The sequence below is a fragment of the Mesitornis unicolor genome, unplaced genomic scaffold, assembly GCF_000695765.1.
Source record: "Mesitornis unicolor isolate BGI_N332 unplaced genomic scaffold, ASM69576v1 scaffold53769, whole genome shotgun sequence".
In the NCBI taxonomy this organism is placed as follows: Eukaryota; Metazoa; Chordata; class Aves; order Mesitornithiformes; family Mesitornithidae; genus Mesitornis; species Mesitornis unicolor.
Genome location: NW_010210349.1, coordinates 5,620 through 28,064, shown reverse-complemented (window position 1 = coordinate 28,064; position 22,445 = coordinate 5,620). Strand labels below are relative to the sequence as shown.

The window sequence follows — 22,445 nt, the reverse complement described above, 5'->3', positions numbered from 1 at the left end:
TGATCTGTCATTTAAGTAGCAGATTTATGCTTATGTCATGTCTTGCTGAAACCTCTGTATGCTTGAAATTTGAGTTCAAGCCTTTCAGTTGAATTGTACACATTATGCCATTTCTCTGTTAATTAAGATGCTATTAGCTCTTTTGAAAAGAGCTGAAATATATGGACACTTCAATTTTTCCTTATTCAGTAAGATTCTTTGTACTATTAATAGTTGATTAAAGGAATTAGAATTCTAATATCTGTGTGTGCATTAATGTTTTGGTGGAGTATATAATACTTGCTTGAGGTCTGTGGGCAGAATTCTGTGGTTGTTGCTGTCCTGCTTTTAATTTTTGTTGTTCTGTTGAGCAAATAAAGTTTCTCTTTCTCTATTTGCAGATGATCGTAGTTTCCCCTCTCGAAGAAGTGGGCAAACCAGTTAGGAATAGGAAACAAAGAGTATAGCAATAGCGATGGATGAACAAGCCCTTTTAGGGCTAAACCCAAATGCTGATGCGGACTTCAGACAAAGAGTATGGAATTAACTTGTTTATTTCTGTAATAATTGGGGGTGCTGTTTCAGTGTCAGAGCCTCATTTTTTTCTTGGTAGATTTGAGGTGGTTTTTTGGTTAACCAGTACACAGGGTTCGTGGTGTTGAGTACAAAACAAAGTCCTGTTCCAAGCGTGTATGTAAGCTGAAGGTCATGTGTCACCAGTTCTGTGAAATTGCACTTAACATGCATAAACCTATGTTTCTGGGCTCTGCCTTTTTCAGTCCTTTCAGTTCTTTGTACTTGTGGCTCAGCTCCTTACCTAGTATGAAAAGCAGCCACTGAAAACAATTCGTTGCTTGCAATTGCCCTTTCAATTCTTAGGTGTGGACTTTTTTACTTGAATGGATTACTGACCTTTAATGTCTTTCAATTAAATGTGTGTTTTTAACTATAGTAAAGATTGTGTTAGTGTAGACTAGGTTAAGAAAGTACTCATGTTCATAAGAGATGCTGATATGAAAAGGTATTATAGATTTTTTTGTATTGAATGTAAAATGGAAATAGACACCTATGATATTAGCATTTGAAGAAACACTGCTGTGCTATGGTAATTAGGGAGCCATATAAATCCTTGAAGGTATCCAAATACTGTTGGGTTATTTTGAAGGAGAGCTGTTTAAACGTGAGTCTAAATGTGAATGACATGTCTTGCTGTGTTGTTTTTTTGTTGTTGTTTTGGGGGTTTTTTAATGAAACTTACCTGGATGTTTGCAGGCACTAGCCTACTTTGAGCAGCTGAAGATATCTCAGGATGCTTGGCAAGTCTGTGCAGAAGCATTAGCTCAGAGTATATACAGGTAACGTAGATAAGAATAATTCCTTACTTTCATTGGTAATATGTTTGGGTCTCTTTTTAGCTCTGCAGCATAATAGGCAAACAGTAAATTGCTGAAAGTTAGTATGGTCTCCATGCTATTTTTAGTATCATAGCTGATCTGTGGCTTCTGTATAATGCCTTTCAAGGAAGAACAATGTATAAATAAACCTCCATATTAATTTAGTAGCCTAAAGACTGCTACTTTGTGAAATCCAAGGAAAAGAATTCGTTCTAGCGCTGTTTTTTTGGGGAGGAGAGGAGTGCTGAAATTTTCCCATTGTGAAATTATAGGCTTTATATGCAATAATCTCAGTAGTTCCTTGCCCCTGTTCTATGGACTAGGCTGTCCCATTCTTTAAGATGCAAAGAGTGTGTAGTCACCACTACTTTTGCACAAAGCTGTGTATTTAGCTGTCAAATACTAGGTTGTTGCTATATGGTAGAGTAATACAGGTTGGAAGGAAACTGGTGGATGTACTTCTCCTAAATAACAACAGTGACCGATAGTGAGTGCTTTTTTGTGAATTGTTTCAAAACTTCCAATGCCAACAGAGTATGCAGTAATTAACAAAACCACACAAGATTTGAAAACAGCATTTTATAATCTTTATAAAAATACACTGACTGTTACAATTTTAGATAAGATAAAAACTCGTGTAGATTATATAGTATGAGGAATGTCACTTCCTAATCGGTACCTCAGTTTGTCTTTAGCTTTGCTCTTTAAGACGCAGTGCACTTAGTGTAGTAATGGACCCTGAACATATTATTGAAGCCTGACAGATTTTATAAAGGCAGGATACAAAAGTTATTGTAGTTTTGTATATTCAGTACTGAAATCAAAGCACAACAAATTGGTGGCTATAGAAAAAGATTATACTATCAAACATAAATATTAGTTTAATGGTTGCTCACTTTCACCAAATGAACTGCTTGACTATCAGTAATTTTTGCTTTGAAGTAATAGCAGTAGCGTTTTTGTCTGGTTCACAGTACTTCTTGATTTGCCAAAGGGACAACCTGGCTGTAATATCTGAGGATTTTTTTTCTTCCCAGAGAAGTGTACCAGTAACAGAATTTTATTTTATTTTCTTTTCTAGTGATGATCACATAAAGTTCTTTTGCTTTCAAGTTCTGGAACATCAGATTAAGTTCAAGTGAGTAATCGTTTCTGACACCAGCCATATACGTCCATTTAATTTTCCATTTTTATTCTGCTTGCGAAGAAACTTGACATGGTATCTGTCATCTTGGTGTGGTTGATAAGGTGGCTTTAATCCAGTCCAGAAGACTTTCTTGTATTTCTTCACCTTTTTGATGAGGAGCAGCTATTGGGGTTTGAGCAGCATGCTCTACTCAGCTAGTCTAACACCTGTGTATGACCCAACACAGACCCAGTTACCAAGGATTTTTTGAAACTGACTTAGCCCTTCCTTTCTGGAGATTCAAGCCTTACTCTGTACTCTCACTGATTTTCACAGAAAAAGAGTCCTGCAAGCAGCAGCCTTTCTCAGTGCAGTCCTGGACTTCAGACAAAGCCCTATTCATTCAATAGCAGTGGCAGACATGTTAAAAGAAAGTACTCTTTTCACTGAGTGGTGTTTTCATATAAGTTTAATGGCATGGAACTATTATTTTTTCACACTTTTGGTTCCTTTGGTCTGGACTTGAACATAATGGCAGAGGTGTCTGCCTTTTGGAATATCATCGTGAGTGATTGCAATACACTGAACGTGTGGGTCAGGCTTTGGATAGGAATAAGATGTATTTGTGACTGTTTTTCACAATTATGTATCAGAGCAAAAATGAAAGACTTAACTTTCTGGGATTTTATTTACCTGATTTTACCTCATTGTCCATCTTCCTCTGCTTTTTCCACTCTTGTCACCTGCTTCCTGCAGCGTGTTTTCTCTTGTTTCCCTGCTGCTTATTTTCTTGGGTTGTTTGCAGTGGGGTTGCTTTTTTTCTTCTCCTTAATGAGTAGTTACTTGTGATAGAAGCACTGGAGTCACATTCAGCAGTTGTTCCTGTTAAGGACTGTACCAAACGTATAGCTAGCTCTATTGCAGGGAGGGTGTTTTCAGCTTAGCTAGTCCTGGGAAGGAACATGTTGTGTGGGTAGGATTTGAGGTGGGCTGGGTATAATGTCAAATTTTGCCGAGACTATAGGTATGATGTAAAGCAGAATTACTCGTTTGCCTTTTTGTTTTGACATCTATCTGATAATACATGTATTGTAGGTCCGATCAGTGAAGGACTCCCTTGTCCTCATTATTGACAGTTTTCAACATGTAATAAATATGTTTGAGTGTATATGGATGTCTCTTCCTTCTCCCCATGGCTCATGGTCAAATTAGTATTTTTATCAGGGTCATAAGTCCTGTCCCTGCTAGAGCATCCTTCCTGCAAGATTTCAAGCTCCTACTCCAATATAGGAGTCAATAGTGCCTCAAAATGTAATTAATTAATATGGGCAAAATATTTGTCCTTATTTTTGTCTTTGATTCAAAATTTAAACCTGCAGGTAGCTGTGTAAATTCCTTTTCTAGGAACCTTTCATTTATATTATGTGCAGTGTTATGTGCAATATTTAGAACGTTTTTGGCTTACTGAATATTATGCTTGTCATGAAGCAGTTGTTTTCAACTCATTATGCTTTGTTTCAGATACTCTGAACTTACTGAAGTTCAGCAGCAGCTAATTAGGGAAACACTCATAACATGGCTGCAAGCACAGGTATGTATGTCCCTTCATAGCAGTCTTATGTAGTAGGCTTATTCGTAGGCTAACATAAGGCATTGGGTGTGGGCTAAATGTTTAATCTGTCATTTGAGTTTAAAGATGGCTTCCTGAAGATAGATCATATCTGATGGTTAAAAGCTTTTAGTGTGCTAATCTTTAGAATAAATTCTTTAAATCAGACGTTGTAAATAAGTATACGCTTGAACTTATTACTAAATATAAAACTCTTTACTAAGAGTTCATTAAGATAATGATTGTGGTTTAATCACCTGTGTGTGAAATAAGGAGTATTCATTTTCCCTTTAGAGATATATAATCCAAATTCCTGATGTTCCTTAGTGTCTGGAGGAGGAGCGGTAGTTCTGTTTTTAAGACCCTCCTGGCCTAACTGCTGTCTACTTAGAATTGTAGCAGATGTTTATGAATGAATTGCAAAACTTCCCTGTTAATACTATGGTAGAGCATTGGCTACTTTTTCATGTGGAATTAGTTACTGTAGCTGCACAATTAGTACCAGTTGAACCCAAGAGATTGCAGTCAGCAGAGCCATCAAGTGAACTGATACAAGTCTTTGGCTATACCTGCCATTATCTAGTTATCAGTCCACACTGCACTAGAAATCAACATAGTTGCTTAGTTTGTAGAAAACTTAACAATAGGAAATGGAATATGATACAACTTGAAAAAGAGCAGATCTTTGTGAAATGCATTAATTTGCTTTTAATTTCATTGTTGCAAGCTGTTCCATTTAAGGGCAATTTATAGAAAAGAGGAAGGAGAGAGAGGGAGATCATAGTGATAATTTTTTTTTTCTCCTCTGAGCTTAGAATTAAAAACTTCCTTTACTATTCTTAAAGCTAACATCTAATGTAGGCACAAGCGAGCTACAAGGGGACTGTAACTTTTCTGGAAGTTCTTGTTTACCCCTTTCACCAAACTGGCAAATTAGCTTTTAGTCTTTGAATAGTACACTTAATGTGTTAGTACTGAATGAAAGACTTAAGGCTGTATCACCCAGAGAGAATGTTTTCTCTATTTCATTATAATTTAATTATTTTTTCTTCAAAATCCTTGGAAAAGTAAGGCTTTTTATTGATCTCAGCCAGGAATAGAGGTAGTGCATTAATCACTATACAGAGCTCAACAAGCGTATATGATTCTTCTCTAATTTAGTAAGAATATACAAATAAAATCTTTTGTTTCTACCAGATGCTGAATCCCCAGCCTGAGAAGACTTTTATTCGCAACAAAGCAGCACAAGTCTTTGCATTGCTTTTTGTTACTGAATATCTCACAAAATGGCCCAAGTTTTTTTTTGATATTCTGTCAGTAGTTGACCTTAATCCACGAGGTGTGGATATGTACCTCAGAATCCTGATGGCTGTTGATGCTGAGCTTGTAGACCGGGATGTTGTTCATACATCAGAGGCAAGTTATTATTTTGCATTAACATTTGTTTTAAATTTCCAAAAACTTCTTTTACTTTAATTAGGGCAGAAGACTTGCAGGGATGTTGGCTTTCTTGCTACGGCAATTCTGCCTTAGAGATGTTAGGTGTTTTAGACCCAAAAGCCATATGCTGTTTAATGCTTTTTATGATTTCATACTTTTCAGTTAATGTATTTGCTTGAAGAGCTAGCAAGTAAGAACTAATGAACTGTGTTAGCAAATTTAATGTTAGATTGACTCATTTTAAAATGTTAACTTCTCCTTAAAAAAAAAGCACCAGAAGTCCTATCATCAAAAATCCATTTCATGATCTACAGGACCTTCCCCCTTTGTCTGCCTTTCATCAGTGTTTGGGCATTGTGGTAGAAAAAAATCAAAAACTAGGGTATTTTGGTTTTATTTCTTGCAAGAAAAAAATGTGCTCTTTCTCAGTTTGTGATTTGTGTTATTTATCTTCCTAGGACATACGGTGTCTGGTAGTGGATACAAAAATGCTGCTAATGTGACAAGATGCTGATCTCTGACAAGACTGATTTATCCTTTTTTCTGTATTGATAGGAGGCTCGTAGGAACACCTTATTAAAAGATACTATGAGGGAACAGTGCATTCCAAGTTTGGTGGAATCGTGGTACCAAATCTTACAGAACTATCAGTGTAATAACTCAGAGTTGACATGCCAGTGCCTTGAAGTAGTTGGAGCTTATGTATCCTGGATAGATTTGAGCCTGATAGCCAATGAAAGGTAGGGCTTTTTGATGGAATATCTTTGCAAAAATAACCTTAATAGCATGCTGACTGTATTTCTGTGGAACAGAATTAAAACTCATCTTTGAGAAAGGACTTTAATTATGTGCAAATCTTTAGAGTTTTTGGTGGTTTAGTAGAGTAATTGACTTTGCAAGCCAAGCTGATATAATGGCCAAAATAGACACTACATTGTTTGCTGGTTCTTCTTAAAATGTATTGTACTGACTGAACCCAGCATTTCATAGACTTGGAAATTCTTTAAAAAAGAAACTATTGTGAACATGCACACAGATAATATAAAGCTTCTCTATGGTGCTACTGTGTACATATAAAAATAAACTTTTGTTTTTTTCTCCAAAGGTTTATAAATATGCTGCTAGGTCACATGTCTGTGGAGGTTCTCCGGGAAGAAGCCTGTGATTGTTTGTTTGAAATTGTAAATAAGGGAATGGATCCAATTGATAAAACAAAATTGGTCGAATCTTTATGTCAAGTATTGCAGTCTGCTGGCCTCTTCAGTATTGATCAGGTTTGTATATTGGTTTTTACAATATGAATGAGCCATAGGTTTCCGACAGTTTTTAAATAAGCAAATGAACTGAAAACTGTAAGTCCACAGATTAAGGAGAATTAATTGTGCTTCTGCATCAAAGCTAAAAACTTCTTACCCTTTTCTTATATTTCAATTAACAGCTTGTTATTAATATTACTTATTAATTTAAAACATACTGCATTTCATTTTTCCTCAGCATGAGTTTTACATTTTAGAAGCAAGGTATTGTGCAACTCCTCCGTTCCTCCTCTAAAGGATGCTGTGCTCACTGTTAGTGGTGCTTCTGTGTTCTGTTGCTTTGAATCTTCTCTTCTGAATGATTCTGTAATAAGTTTTGTAGCCAAAGTAGAGTTTTTTAGGGTGAGACATTAGATTAGCCATGCATAATTAGGTAGGGGAAGAAGCTTTCTTAACGGCTCACAGGCTGTTCTCTGCACCATCAGATACAAGGCATGAAATTCTTATCTATAAGCTGGAAAAATATACCTACTAACCAAACACACGTTCCCTGGCAGTTGCAGTGTTTAAGGGACAGCTGTTTGCTACCTGCAGTGGAGAAACGAACCAGTCCTTCTGAAGCTGTAGTCCTTAGATTGCAATGCAACTTGCAATGCAGTTACCTCTTCATTTTGAAGCCTTTGTCAAATTCGTATTCCTACAAGAACGCAGCAAATGTGCATTCATCAATTCAGGAGGTGTTCTTCTAAAACTTTCTGAGAGAGACTTGTTCTGCTTTTATTACTGAATATCTCACTGGAGGTTATGGCAGGGAGCAAAGCATCTGTCTGGGGTAACAGCTCTAGGGGTATTTCTCAATTCTGATCAATGTATTTCTGCAAAAGCAAGCCACAAATATTTAATACTAACTCACAGGCAGTACTGAAAGTTACTCATTATCATTATATCTGAGGTGAGCTACAGCTGTTAATTCTTTGATGTTTTCCCAGAAAAAGATTTTCCTCTTATACAGCCTAAAAATTATTATAGGTATGTGCTTCTGCTTCTATTTTGAACCTGCTGCCTCTTGCTGTAAAGTAAAAAGAGAAACAAATTCATCTGAAGAGATGAAGCAAGCTACTATTGTATAATGGAGGACAGCCAAATCTGGCATTGCTTTAATTTTTCTCTTTTCATTTGCTGGGAATACTTTCCATCTAGGAGACAAATTGATTTTTACTACTCCTACATACTAGACATGGGTAATACAGTCTGTAAAGACATGGGTAATACAGTCTGTAAAGACATGGGTAATACAGTCTGTAAAGACATGGGTAGTACAGTCTGTAAAGACATGCCATTTAAACATGAGCTCTGCCAGTATTTTTAATCAGATGTCTTGTCTTGCAGGAAGATGATGTGGATTTTCTGGCCAGGTTTTCTAAGCTGGTCAATGGGATGGGGCAAGCATTAATAGCTAGTTGGACTAAACTGATAAAAAATGGTGATATGAAGAGTGCTCAAGACACACTGCAAGCTATTGAAGCAAAAGTGGCCCTAATGTTGCAACTGCTAATTCACGAAGATGACGACATCTCATCTAATATCATTGGCTTTTGTTATGACTACCTTCACATCTTGAAACAAGTAAATATGTCTGGCTTCAATTTAATACCACTTTTTGACATATATTTTTGTTTGATTTTTGTGGTAATATATGAATATCATACTTATGTGCAAGCTGACTTGCAGAATAGTTTTTTTGACTAGTTAGCATTCAGTATCTTTAATGGCTGTGGTCATGCTATTTCTGTAGAGTTATTTAGAAATCTGAAGGAATTGGGTTAAATCTTGCATTAAGTGGAAAGAAGGCTTGCAGATCATATGGCTCTTAAAAAGGAAACCTGTCTTTTTCCAATTAAACAGTAATAACGGAGTTACTGTACCAAAAAAATAACACTTGACATTTATTTTACAGCTTTCTGCACTTTCAGACCAACAAAAAGCTAATGTTGAGGTAAGTATTTTATTTTTACTAGAGATTCTTTTTTTTCAAAACACATTGATCAGAATTTTTCATTTTGCTGAAACAAATCATGTTTTATTTATATGCCTTAAAATGTGCTTGTGGCAATAATTAAAAGGGATGACTTAAAAGTAAGGACAGTATGTTCCATCTTCTGCTAAGTAACTACAGCCTTCTTTAAATAGTAAACCTATATTGAATTGTGTATGAAAATGAAAGCTATTTTAGAGCTGGTCTTCCCAAGCAACCCTTAAGCATAAGTTGATAAGCTCCTATACAGTCTGTACAGTTGATAGAATGTTCTTAAATCAAGATAGAAGAGGAGGGATTTTATTCCCTGAAGCTTTGTATTTTTATTAAAACCTGCTCTAATTCCAAAGGATTGGAAGAAGTATGGGAAGGGTTGTCATGAAATTCAACCCTTGATACTATTGTAAGTTAAACTTATGAAAGAAGCTGCAATTCAAATATAACAGTTGTATTTAGAATTAACATGTTAGGTGCTACATTAAACTGTACATTAAGCTTAAGTTTATATGTTTGAGTTTCTATGTAAGTTTAAGTTTGTGTGTAAAGCATAAAGTGTCATAAATATAGTTTATGTCCAGTTTTGGAGGCAGTAAACTTGTTTGTTTTTTTCAGCACAGTCCTTTATAAATTTTTTTCCTATCACCCTTCTGCACCAGTGTTGATGTACTAATTTAGATGTTGAACTGGTTAGATTGGTGCAGGTATTTTGCAAGTTCATACCGCTGACAGCTCTGATTCCTTTTTCTTTACAAAGAAACCAGAATTCTGTACCTGTTCTAACACAAAGTTGAATTTGGATATCTGTTTTGGATTATCTTGATCTCCTTTTGTCTAATGTCTGTTTAAATTGGATGAGGTAGCACAGTAAGAGAAGTGTGATAACATCACTGAATCTCTTATTCTTGTTATGACTTTATTGCTCTTATAACTGGATCAAACCAAATTACTACTGTAGTGCACTTAAGACGCCTAAAATTTGAATGTTCTACTGTTGCTAAATTTTGAAATAGTCTAACTCTTACTGCTGTCTGTCTTAAGATTTAAATTGTGTGCTTAGCAGCATTCTTTTAAAGTTTTGCACTTAAAAAGTTCTCCCTTTCATCTTGTTCATTATTTGAACAAGCAGAAAAGGGGTTCCTTTCTTATTGTGCCTTTGAAGCATCAAATTTTTTTCTTATCAGTGGGATCACATTTTTAATGCAATCAGCATTTTCATTTGCTGTAATTATAATAAAAGCTGTTGGCTACTGAAATTAACTTATGTAAAAGGGGAAAAAAAAGCACTTTTTTAACGTGGTAGTAGGTATAAGGATGAGGTGCTCTGTAATGCTGATCAAATACCTGTTGTAATTCATCTGCTTTAATTTGGATTGTTACTTCTGCTAAACCTCTGAAAATAATAATTCAAATAGGATTTAAATTATTTGTAAACATTTCACACTTGCTTTAATGTTTTCTTTACTGTAGGATTTTAACTGTTGCTTCTTATCACTTGTCTGCTTCTATGCTTACAGTTCTGTTTTTATCCCAGGCAATCATGTTGGCTGTTATGAAGAAGTTGACATACGATGAAGAATATAATTTTGAAAATGAGGTATTGTGTTATGACTAAACAGACAAATGCAACTTACATTACATGCAGTAAAACTTGCTCAAACTTTTAAAATCCTGTTTTTTTCTTAGACAAAGGATTTGAATGTAGGAAGCAAAGGTCTATAGGCTTAATTTTTTTCCTTATGTGGAAAGCTTTTTTTAACCTCTTGACATGTCTTCATAGGACAAAAGAACATAGTAAAGGGGTATCCAAGCCAGTTCAGTTAACAGTATATTACTGGCTGCATTTGTACAGAACTATTCCCAGACAAATACAGCTGCACTGTTAGCTAAACATAGCTGTTGAGCTGGCTTGGTAAGTGTGAGTTTGCATGTTTCTGCACATCACTTCTGTCTTGTAAAAAGATTTGAGAAACCTGGTGTAATAAAACTCTTTAAGAGGTGCTGCTTGACCTACGTCAGATGGTCAGACCTCTGCAAAAGTAAACTAAAGGAGGCAGAAGGTCTTTAATTTCATTTTCCTCCCATGCTTACATCTCTGTCAGCCAGCAATAATGACTGAATATGTTAGATAGACTTACTCTTGCTCCAGGCAGTTTGGAGAGCTATAGTCTTAAAATGGCTAACTTAAACTCTATGCAGTCCATCATAAATTTTTGTGTCAGCTTAATTTTGAAGCTAAGCTAGATGCTGAGAAAGAACATCTTTGAGTGAGTCAGTTTTCAAGAATTGGGTCAATAAGGCTTTGCCAAGAGCATTTTCTTTCTTGTACTTTTGGCTAGTTTTCAGTTTGCAAAGTCTTTTAAATACATTTCTGGACTGAATGCAGTGGATCTCAGCGTATTACAACCAGCCAAAAAAGAAGCCTGCTGTTATGTTGCAAGAGCGTAGGGTGAGCACTATTGAATTATCTGAGCATGGTATAGTGTTCTTGTCTGTACATGTTTTTGGTTTAGATGCAATTATCTAAAATGGTTGTGGATGAATTTAAAGAGAAAACTACGGACTTCACTGACATGTGAATGTTTTGTAGGGTGAAGATGAAGCAATGTTTGTGGAGTACAGAAAACAGTTGAAACTGTTGCTGGACAGACTTGCTCAGGTCTCACCAGAGTTACTGTTGGCATCTGTCCGCAGAGTTTTTAACACTACACTTCAGTAAGTTGGGTTTTTTAACTTTTTTTACACAGTGTCCTTAGCTTTTTTGCCTTTTGTAACTGTCAGAGTTTGTAATGAACATAAGAGTGAGGTAGCAAGGCAAAGGCAATTGATAGAACGAGCTTGTTACAACTTCATGATAAATATGACTTTGTATAATGTTTTACTTAGCTGCTTAGAAAGAAAAAGCCTTCTTTTTGTAACCTTAAATGGCAGCTATTTTTTTTTTTCCTGAAGACATCTCTTGATCTGTCATTTAGCTACACAGCAACAGCTATTTACACCGCAAGGAAATGTATGTGAGATATGGCAAACAATTTTATGTATTACTGCTATCAGAAAACCAAGGTTACATAGGGAAAAGAAACAAAAGTAAAGTATTTTCTGTAAAAAAAGAGCAGAACCAATCCTGGAAACCATACATGTTAATAAAGAAACATTATTACTAGTTGACAGACTAGGAGAACAGTTGTGTGTGTGTGTGTGTATACAAATAAAAATAGTATTGGTGGTGGCTTCCTTATATCTTGCTCTTTAGTGAGCCCTCTTTTTAAGTGAAGTTGAATGGGTTGTCCAGGCATCAAAGTAGGTGGTTTTGTATCTCAATACAAGAAATCTGTCGTTTTCAACTTGAAACTGGTGAAAGAAAATTGGTAGCGCTCTGATGGAGAGGTGCTTGTGTTTGTGGATAAATTCTTCCAGAAGCATCCTGAAATATTGCCTAGGTCTTACAGCGTTTTTCTTAGTTTAAATCTGTTCTTTTTATGCTCTGCATCTGAAAAAGGCTCAAAAGAAAATACTAACATGGTAGAACTATGATTATTTCATCAGCTACTGCAGGCTAACATGATCTTCATATTCTTTCTCTAGGAACTGGCAGACTACACGATTTATGGAAGTAGAAGTAGCAATAAGGCTGCTGTATATGTTGGCTGAGGCTCTTCCTGTATCTCATGGTGCTCACTTCTCTGGTGACGTTACAAAAGCTACGGCTTTACAAGACATGATGAGAACGGTGTGTGTGTGGTGGCAGCTATCTAAAAAGGCTAATGAAGCCTGGAACATTCCAGTTCAAATGGCTCATCTTAATTAGCAGCATGTCATCTGTGCTGTAGTTTGGCATTATAAATGGCCAAAGTACTAACTTGCTAATGCTTTTATTTGTTAGCTGGTGACTTCTGGTGTTAGTGCCTATCAACATACATCGGTGACCCTGGAATTCTTTGAAACTGTGGTTCGATATGAAAAATTCTTTGCTGTTGAACCTCAACACATTCCAACTGTTCTAGTAAGCTTCATCTCACATTTTTTACTAGATAAGACTAAAGTTCTTTAGACTTAAGAAATTTTCTCATTTTCTGAAGGTCAATAAAGAAGCTGGCTTTCTTAAACTGTTGGATGATTACCTTCCCCCCTGCCTTGTTTAGGTATTCTAAGACTGAGATACTTTCTTGATTGCAGATGGCATTTTTAGATCACCGTGGTCTTCGCCATACAAGTCCCAAAGTACGAAGTCGAACAGCTTACCTCTTTTCCAGATTTGTCAAGTCTCTTAAGTAAGTAAACAAAACAAATGTATATACAGGTATGTATATATGTATATGTTTACAACTGTATCCAAATCGCACTGAATTTACCATATACAGCCCTTCTGTACATCACAGTTGTCATTGAGACAGGCTGGGCTTCAAATGGACTGCAATGAAGTTAATATATCAGAGTTCTCATATTTTGTGTTATACTGGGGTAGCAGTGGAAAAATTTGTCACAGAACAAAATTTGAATACATAGGCTTTGCTTATTTAGTATAAACATTTACATCGTTGATAAATTTTAATGTCTGTCCTGCTTTTCTTCAGTGAGCAGAGCTGAGTGGATTTGGAGACTTGTCAAGAGTAGCTCTTCCCTGTCTCTGACCAAATTCTGAATATTCACAGAATTTATACTGAGGAGGTTTACTCAGTGTATTAGCACTTCAAACAGTCCTGTCCTGTTGGTCTTATTTCACAGGCATGTATTTAATGTAGAGGCAGGAGAAAGCTCCAAGATGGCTCAGATTTCTGAAAGATCCTATTTTTCAGCTGTTAATGAAAATATTCCACTTAGATGAGTGAGGCCATTTATGCATGTTTTTTAAAAATGAGGTAAAGAAAAATGTTTATTTCCCACTGTTCCATGTATCTATTTGGCCTACCACAAGCACCATATCCAAAAGTCAAATTTTTCTACAACAGCCCTCTGATATTTAAAGGGGAGTTCAATGTTGAGAAGGAAGTTTAGTGTCCAGCTTTACAGCTTAACTGAAATACCAGGAAACTTGTAAAAATGCACATGCTTCTAAATAGTGTTATGTACTTGTGTTTTACTTCAGTAAGCAAATGAATCCCTTTATTGAAGATGTTCTGAATAGAATACAAGACCTGCTGGAACTTTCTCCTCCTGTGAGTACTTACAGCAGGGTTTTGTAATAAATAAGGCTTGCACATACTCATCACTGTGCCTGAGTACTTGCTGAATTTTAAGCTTAGCACACAAACATTTAAATACAAATAATTGTCTTGCTTTTTTGGTGTGAAATCACTTGCATGCTTACATTTGTACCTAATTTTAATAATATTGCTGATGTGGGTTTCTGGGAGTATAGGCTATCTGAATTGTGTAAAATTGTTGTTCCTTCAGCTGTTTTTTTACCCATACTTGGCAATTCTACTTCAGTAGGAAGAGAATAAAACTACTGTAAATGTAGTATAGAGATTACTTGGGTGTGATTAAAGAGAGAGTATCTTTAAACTTTGAGAATACAGCTTTGATAAAGGACATTTAGTGAATTATGGCTGTTATCTTCCATTTTAGGAAAATGGCTACCAGGCTCTGTTAAGCAGTGATGATCAACTTTTCATTTATGAAACAGCTGGAGTATTAATAGTTAACAGCGAATACTCTGCAGAAAGAAAGCAGGTTCTAATGAGGAATTTGTTGACTCCACTGATGGAGAAGTTCAAAGTATTGTTAGAAAAACTGATGATGGCACAAGATGAGGACAGACAGATGGCTCTGGCTGACTGCCTGAATCACGCTGTTGGGTTTGCTAGGTAGGTACAGCACAGTGACTGCCTGAGTAAAAGGGAAATACAGAGGATTTATTGGGAGGAGGGTCTGAGTTTTCTACCTGTCTTTATTGACCTCAACAATCATCAGTGGTTGTAGAATTTCTTATGGTAGCCCAGAAAATGAGTTATGTCCTCTTAGAAAAGTTTGCTATGGATGTAGATACAGAGAATATTGAGCAGGTTTACAATAAGTCAGCAGCTGTTCTCTTCTGCAAAGAATTATACGTGGCTATTCCAATCATGTTGTTTGTAAATTACTAGAATTTATTTCTCCAAAAGCTGTCAAAGTTTAGCTTCTTCATATAAAGTAATTCTGTTTGTTACTTCCAGTGTTTGGCTGCCATTTCATGAAATGTAATATTTAGTGCATGGGGTTTAAAGCATATGTTGTTCTTGGTGTTATTGCTTCTTCATTGCATGGGGATGTGAGCTTATATAAAACTTGGTGTATTGCTTTCACAGCCGAACCAGCAAGGCTTTCAGCAATAAGCAAACTGTAAAACAGTGTGGCTGCTCAGAGGTTTATCTGGACTGCTTGCAAACATTTTTGCCAGCTCTGAGTTGCCCATTACAAAAGGAAGTTCTGAGAAGTGGTGTCCGCACTTTCCTTCACCGCATGATTATTTGCCTAGAGGAGGAAGTTCTTCCATTTATTCCTTCTGCCTCTGAACACATGCTTAAAGATTGTGAAGCAAAAGATCTTCAAGAATTCATTCCTCTTATAAACCAAATAACAGCTAAGTTTAAGGTATGCTATTGCATAAGCTTTTCAGGGTCAAAGTGTTGCTGATATCACGTCTTTTCTGGTTCCAGAAAAAACAGTTGTCTGAACCTTATCTCATAATTAATAAACAAGTATGTTTCAAAGGCTGCTACTGGGAAACATAGTCTTCAACCACAGTCATATGTTGCTGGACTCGCAGTGATTAAATAAGGGTTTTTCTTTTATTAGTCTCAGAATTTCATGTTGTTTCTAAATTTTTGGGTTTAAAATAAAATAAAGAAATTTTAAAATAAAATACTACTTGCATCACAAAATTATTTTTTTTAATTGATGCAATTAACTTCATGGCTCCCACCAAAGTGTTAAGCCAATATTACAAACCATGCAAGCTCTGAAGTGAATTTTCTCATTTCTTATAATGAGATTTCCAAGAGAGAGAGACACAGAAATATCAGATGTATGTATGAGGAGGAATATTGATTTAGAAGATCTCGATGCAGTGGTGTTGCATAAAAATATATGCTGAGCTTAATGCATTGTTATTCAAAATAAGCTGACAAATATGGTGGTTTTGAAATGGAGGTATGAGATGTATTAAGTGCAAGTAGGACCGTCAACTGATAACCTAGCAAAGGTTCTTGAAATGTAGGCTTTGAGAGCTTTCTGGTTTCAAACAGCTCAAATGTGAAGTCAATGAAATGCATGAAGCTGCTAACCTGTTACTCGTGGTTTATTCCCAGGAGCTGCCTCAAGAATATTGCACTGTTGTGAATGGGATGGGAAATTCATTGGTGTATGAGAAGGTTAAGGAGCACTTTAAATAGGTTTAAATAAGTCTTTCAGCACAATGCAAAATTAAAATTACTAAAAGTGAAGATAAGTGCACTTTGTGAGTGGTAGAACAGAGCTGTAATATACCTGTGTGAATCTAACCTCTGCTTTGAACAGCACACACCTTCTGTTCTTCAATTCACAAGTGTTCAGCTAATTTAGTGCCCTTATATATATTTCTCATTGCAAGTAGGACATAAATTACAAGTGTATTCTGTAATGCCAGTAGTATTTCAGCTCAGGAAAACTTTTTTTTCTTTAAGCAGTCTTTAAAAACAAGTGCTATAAAAGGTGGCTTGCTGTCAGTTTTAACATCTTAGAGATGCATTTTCTGTAACTACAGTGACTTCACAATATTCTCCCTGGGTATTTCAGGGAATTTGAGGTTATGTCTGTCTGAACAGAAGGATGAAAAATGCTGAATAAGCTTCTGTTCCTACTCAGAATGAGACTAGATAGAACTAGGTATTTTTGTACAAAAGACTTGAAATAGGTGGCGTGTAAGGCAAAATGCAGTGATGTTCATGGTGACTCACTTTGCTAGAAGTAGTTGGTACATGAAAATACTAACTTTAAAGGGGAATTAAAGCTAAGAATTGTAACAAGCCCTTAAGTTTTCATTTCCAAATGTTCAATTTCTGTAACTGAGTTGATTCCCTTTTCACTCTCCACAGACACAGGTTTCACCTTTTCTGCAACAGATGTTTATGCCACTACTTCATGCTATTTTTGAGGTGTTGCTCCTTCCAGCAGAAGAAAATGACCAGTCTGCTGCTTTAGAAAAACAAATGTTACGGAGGAGTTACTTTGCTTTTCTGCAGACAGTAACTGGCAGTGGGATGAGTGAAGTCATAGCTAATCAAGGTAAGTAGTTCAGTTTCTCAACGGGTAGTACTATGATTATTCTCATCTAAGTTTTGTCTACTAAAATCATTAGCCTAGTTCCTGTCAAGTACTATTAACTATGTTAAGGTAGAATGGACTAATGTAAATACAGTATTCCGCTTACCTGTTGCACAAGAGTTTGGGTTTGTGAAATCCAGCTATAATAAGTGTATTTTTCGTATTGATATTTTCAGCTTATATTTGATGAATTGTGTATAGTACATCCTTATGCATCGTTGTATTTGATGGGTGAATCTGAGATCATACAATACATAACAATGTATAGCAATATTCAAACTGTTGGGCAAGACCACTCACAGGTGCTGGTATTCATTGTGGTGTTCATTTTGTGAGGGACACATGAGTAACTTCTGTAACTGTTATTACTATCACATGATATTGTTATCTATGGTTGAAGACTTCATATGACTTATATATGTAGTTACTGGCTTTTCCTCACCCTTAGTGGCCAAATGCAAATTAGTGTTTTTCATAGCAGGAATTTGAAATTGAACGTCTAGTAGCTTGATTCTTTAAATAATTCTTTCAGTTTTGTATTCCTTCAAAATAGCTAAGGACTTGAGAAGCTTTCAGGTGTCTCACCTGATAGGTGGTGCTCAGACTTCCTTTCCCTCATCCTAAAATAGTGGTAATACGTGTGGGAAAGGAAAGGGTAGCATTAAGAAGTAGTGAGAGCTTTCTTGAAATAGGCACTTTGGTAGTTGTAATGGGCCAATAAATTTTTAAGGGAGTCAAGCAGAGATAAGTATGGACCTATCACAGAAATTTGGAGTGTGATAAAAAAATCTTTCCATATATCAGAAGATAAGCGGACTACTTCAGTGCTGCTGAGTTTTAATTAACTCTGCCAACTTTATGTAGAGAGGAAAAAACTTGTAAGCAGGTCAAAGTACCCCCTCACCTTTGTGTGTATTGAAGGTCAGAAGAGCAATTAAAATCTCCAGACTTAATCAAACAAAAAAACCATTATAACCTAAATAAGAGTTGTCTTGCATCGTAGGGGAAACTTCCCAAAAATATTTGAGATTTGTGCAAAAAAGAGCTATTTTGAAGTTGAAGCATGTCTTCCAGGTCAGTATTTATATAAAATAGTGTAAAAGTACAGAAACGTTTTAGACTGCAAGTTGAAATGACAAACTCATTTTAATGCATTTAAGGTGCAGAGAATGTGGAGCGCGTGTTGTTCACTGTCATTCAGGGAGCAGTGGATTACCCAGATCCTATTGCACAGAAGACTTGTTTTATTATTCTTTCTAAGTTGGTGGAGCTTTGGGGTAAGATGTCTTGTCTTTCCAAAATTCCTTTGCAGCTGCTACTAACCATGAAGCAGTAATAGAACACAGAATGTTATTTTTCTTTTCAGGAGGTAAAGATGGACCAGTAGGTTTTGCAGACTTCGTCTACAAGCACATTGTTCCTGCATGTTTCTTAGCACCTTTGAAGCAAACGTTTGATTTAGCAGATGCCCAGACAGTATTGGTGTGTATTATGGACTTTTTTGCTTTCATTCCTGTGGGGCTGATTCAAGCTAAGAAACCTACACTGGCCATGTGGTACTGAAGATCGTAATCTCATAAATAAAACCCCTTATGTTTTTTATTGAGGTACCTGGGTGATTCATTATTGAATGTTGTGCTACAGTATTCTGTAGTTCACCTATGCCCAAAATCAAGCTACACAATTGAAGATATGAGTATTTAACATTGACTTTTATTACTTATTAACTAATGTTCAGTGAAAGTGAGCATGCACAGGTGGCTGTTCTTTAGATCATTGTGGGTTCAGCTTTGGTATTTTGTTCTGGTTAGAACAGAAGAAAAATTGGAAGGTTGAGGCTGTTACTGTGTGAGGGGAGAACGAGGGAGTAATGACAAACTAGCCCTTGTTTTGGACCTTGCTAGGTTCTTTGTATTTCTTTAAATACTTAACTAATAGGCTAATCAAACAGTCTAATGTTATGTATTACATTGCAGGCTTTATCAGAATGTGCAGTGACATTAAAAACAATTCATCTCAAAAGGGTAAGCTTCAAAATACTTGGCGGGGAACAACTTGCAGGTTTCTTTCTAGTGCTTTTATCAGTTTCTAGAAATTAATTTTTTAATTGTGTTTTAATTGAAAAGAGCTGCTGAGTTTGTTCCTTTTCCCTAAAAGCAGTGAAAAGAAATCTGTAGGAAATCAAGCTTTGGTAAATGAAATAACTTTCTATTACAAATACTGTTTCTTCTAATACTACTGATACAAATATAGGAACATTATCTGAAATCTTCTTTTCCACTCATGTGAACTGTATACCAATTTGTAGTTCTAGGGCAACTTATGGCTGAATTAATAGAGTTGATTCACTTTCCCCTGGTAGATGTATTGGGTCACGTTTGTATACTGCCAGAGTACAGTAGTCCCTCTTGTGAGGAGAGGTGCCTGATAAATGCAGATAAAGAAAACAAAAACTAACGTGTTAACCAAAGCAGACCTGTTGTATCTGCTTCTCTCAAAGGTTTGGAAGTTCCATTTCATTACTGTTTAGTCCACTGAAAATTACATAGCGAACGTTACAAAAAGAGAAAAACTGTGTTACTATGTTCATGGGTACTTGGCTACTAAATTTCACAATGGGAACAGTCTGGTAAAGCAGTTGGCTGGTAGCAATTCCCCCCTTTTTTTTTTTTTCTTTAAAGAAATTAGGGCTGCCTTCTTCCTTAACTGACTTGTTACAGTTGATGTCACAAACTGATTGGCTGTATTGTAATTCTTATTTTGGTGCAATTTTCAGTGCTTTCTTCTGTTATGTAACAAAAGACAGCAAATTCTAGTAGAACCCTTAATGCCAAGGTTGAGAAATCTTGTCAACAGCTGTAAATAACATGAGCATTTGGTATCTGATATGTATAACTTCTCTGTGAAACAGTCATGTAGACCACCTGTTTTCAAACTCTTCTGTACTATATAGTATGGGGCTATGACATCCCCTGTGTACAAAAATATACTTGAACAAATTGTGTACTGCTTTTCTTTAGGGTCCTGAGTGCATTCAGTATCTTCAGCAAGAGTATTTGCCTTCTTTGCAAGTAGCTCCCGAGATAATTCAGGTAGGAATTGCTGAAAACTCCTAAAAATCGTAAGTGTTAAATGGGAGCAAAAATAATATTGGCAAACTTAACTGTCTACCATCCTTCACTAAACTTATTCTGATACTGCATATCAGAACAGGCTTAATTTAGCATAAGGAGTAAAGTTACTGCAAGACTACCTTGCAAAAATAAAAATGTCCAGTGCATGTCACTGTCTAAGCCATCTTCCTACTTTAATTCAAATTTTAAATTTGAGGAGAAAGTATCGGAATACTTAAAGTAGTAACTCAAAAGTAAAATGAAGAATGTTGAATGTATAAAAAGTTTGATAAAGGCTACACTCAATGCTACAAAAACTTACACCACAGCACTGGTTCTACTATCAAAATTATGTATGATGTTAAGCATGGGGTTTTGTGTGCTTATTTTGGAGTGGTGTAAGAGAGTTCTCAAAAGTGAAACTTTATACCTGACCATTTGTCTCAACATTAGGCATTGCCATGAAGAAATTGTTAGGTGAACACTGACAACTTAATTTTAATTGCAACTAATTTGGATACTAACTACTTGAGTTTGCTATGTTAAAAGACAATTATACTAATTACAAGAACTTTTAAGTGATTTTAAATATATGTAAGGATCAAGTATTATCTCATGCTGGAACCCTAGTGTTTTCTGATTTAAGATAACATTTTCAAGTGACAAACGTATTCTGCTGTAATCTAGAGTCACTCAGTGTGTACATAACACTTCTTCAGCATAAATGTTTGTCTGAGGTATTAGTTTCACAGCCACCAGTTGTTACTGGAAAAGTTAAAGGTTTAGAATCACCTTGACTGCAGTCCTTGTAGATAGTCCTGCCTATTCAGCTAAAAGTGAATGTGATATCCTGTATTTGAAAATACAGAGTTTTTTCCACTGCAGAATGCACTTGGTCTGTCATAGCTTATTACATTTTTTTTTTTTAATCCACAACATGCTTTTGTTTGGTTGCACATTAGGGGAAATACAAAATAATATCAATCCCCTAATATATCTCAGGTGGTTTTGTTGCTTCATTTAGTTTAGTGTTTCCTTATTCTCTCCTACAGGAATTCTGTCAAGCACTTCAGCAGCCTGATGCTAAAGTCTTTAAAAATTACTTAAAGGTAATTTTTTTTTTCCCTCTAAATAGCTTTTAATTCCATTTGAGTTTTGTCACACAATACAGTTGTGGTAGTGACCTAAAGTAAAATTGAAATAGTGAAATAATAGTTTATACTACTTAATAGTTTTTAGCTATAAGGAATCTCTAAGTAGTAAAAGCAGTTATTTGGAAAGAAGGAGCAACCAACCACCAACCTACATCTGTAGAGTTGTCACTTATCCTCAGGACCTTGCCATCTCCTCAATAGCTTGATACTCTTGTGGCTTATGTTTCATGGTTGAAATAGCAAAAACAGTGATGCTATGATTGTAGAGAAAGCATCAGAATGCTTCATTTTTGAGGGTGAGAGTGTAATCGAATGGCACAAGTCACAGCCTTGAGCCTAGTGTGTCAACCAGCATGCCACATAAGAAAATTAGCTCTGTCAGACTAATTATCTTGCACCTCAACCATTCCGTGTCTTATAATTCCTTTGCCTTAAAATGTTTTTTAAATAATTTTTTAACAGGTATTCTTCCAGAGAGCGAAACCCTGAGGAAAGTACTGGAATCTCATGTACCTGTTTCCATAATCCAGAAATCTGGTTGTTAATTTATAAAAATGCTAACTCTTGTGCCATTCAAACTGGTTTGTTTATAAGAAATGTTGCTTTGTGCTCACATCAGTACCTACTTTAGCCTTTTGCAAAAAAAGATAAATGCAAATCCCCCACTTGTCTCAAACATGAAGGTATGTGACAATATGAAATATTACCTGTATACCTACACAAACTTTTATTATGTATAGGATGACTTAAGCTTATGCTGTAACACGTACAGCAATGAAATTACACTTATTTTTGAAATTAAATGTAAAAATCCCTTCAGACCATAGCAATGGTTATTAAAATGTGTACATTTTTTGATACTGAGTAAAATGTTTTCATAAGACATAATTCATTTGTTCATGTATGGTGACATGAAAATAAAACAATCAAAGTCATTCTTGTAGATAGTCATTTCATTGAAGTTGTCTTAATGATAAAATATATATATATACCTCCTATAAAACAGATTGGTTTAATAAATGATTTCATTTAAAAGTAGCATCTGGTTCTATCTTTTTT

At 35.7% G+C, this 22,445-nt stretch overlaps 1 protein-coding gene across 1 annotated transcript; it reads left to right on the top strand.

Annotated features, from left to right (window-relative positions):
• Window positions 1–376: 376 nt before the first annotated feature.
• On the top strand, window positions 377–22,445 carry XPOT (exportin, tRNA). The gene is made up of 24 exons (XM_010193146.1): window positions 377–514; window positions 1,252–1,334; window positions 2,455–2,511; window positions 4,021–4,090; window positions 5,306–5,524; window positions 6,104–6,288; window positions 6,654–6,822; window positions 8,194–8,430; window positions 8,762–8,800; window positions 10,371–10,433; window positions 11,427–11,551; window positions 12,422–12,566; window positions 12,720–12,839; window positions 13,013–13,107; window positions 13,923–13,992; window positions 14,405–14,643; window positions 15,124–15,409; window positions 16,891–17,080; window positions 18,280–18,396; window positions 18,486–18,601; window positions 19,096–19,143; window positions 20,140–20,211; window positions 21,285–21,341; window positions 21,849–22,445. The coding sequence occupies exons 1-24, from the start codon at window positions 455–457 to the stop codon at window positions 21,873–21,875; spliced, it is 2,889 nt and encodes a 962-aa protein (XP_010191448.1). The 5' UTR covers window positions 377–454; the 3' UTR covers window positions 21,876–22,445.

Coding starts and splice junctions, on each gene's coding strand:
- XPOT (XM_010193146.1), top strand. CDS start 455: ATGGATGAACAAGCCCTTTTAGGGCTAAACCCAAATGCTGATGCGGAC. Junction 11,552..12,421: donor GTTTTTAACACTACACTTCA/GTAAGTTGGGTT, acceptor TTCTTTCTCTAG/GAACTGGCAGACTACACGAT. Junction 18,602..19,095: donor CAGATGCCCAGACAGTATTG/GTGTGTATTATG, acceptor ATTACATTGCAG/GCTTTATCAGAATGTGCAGT.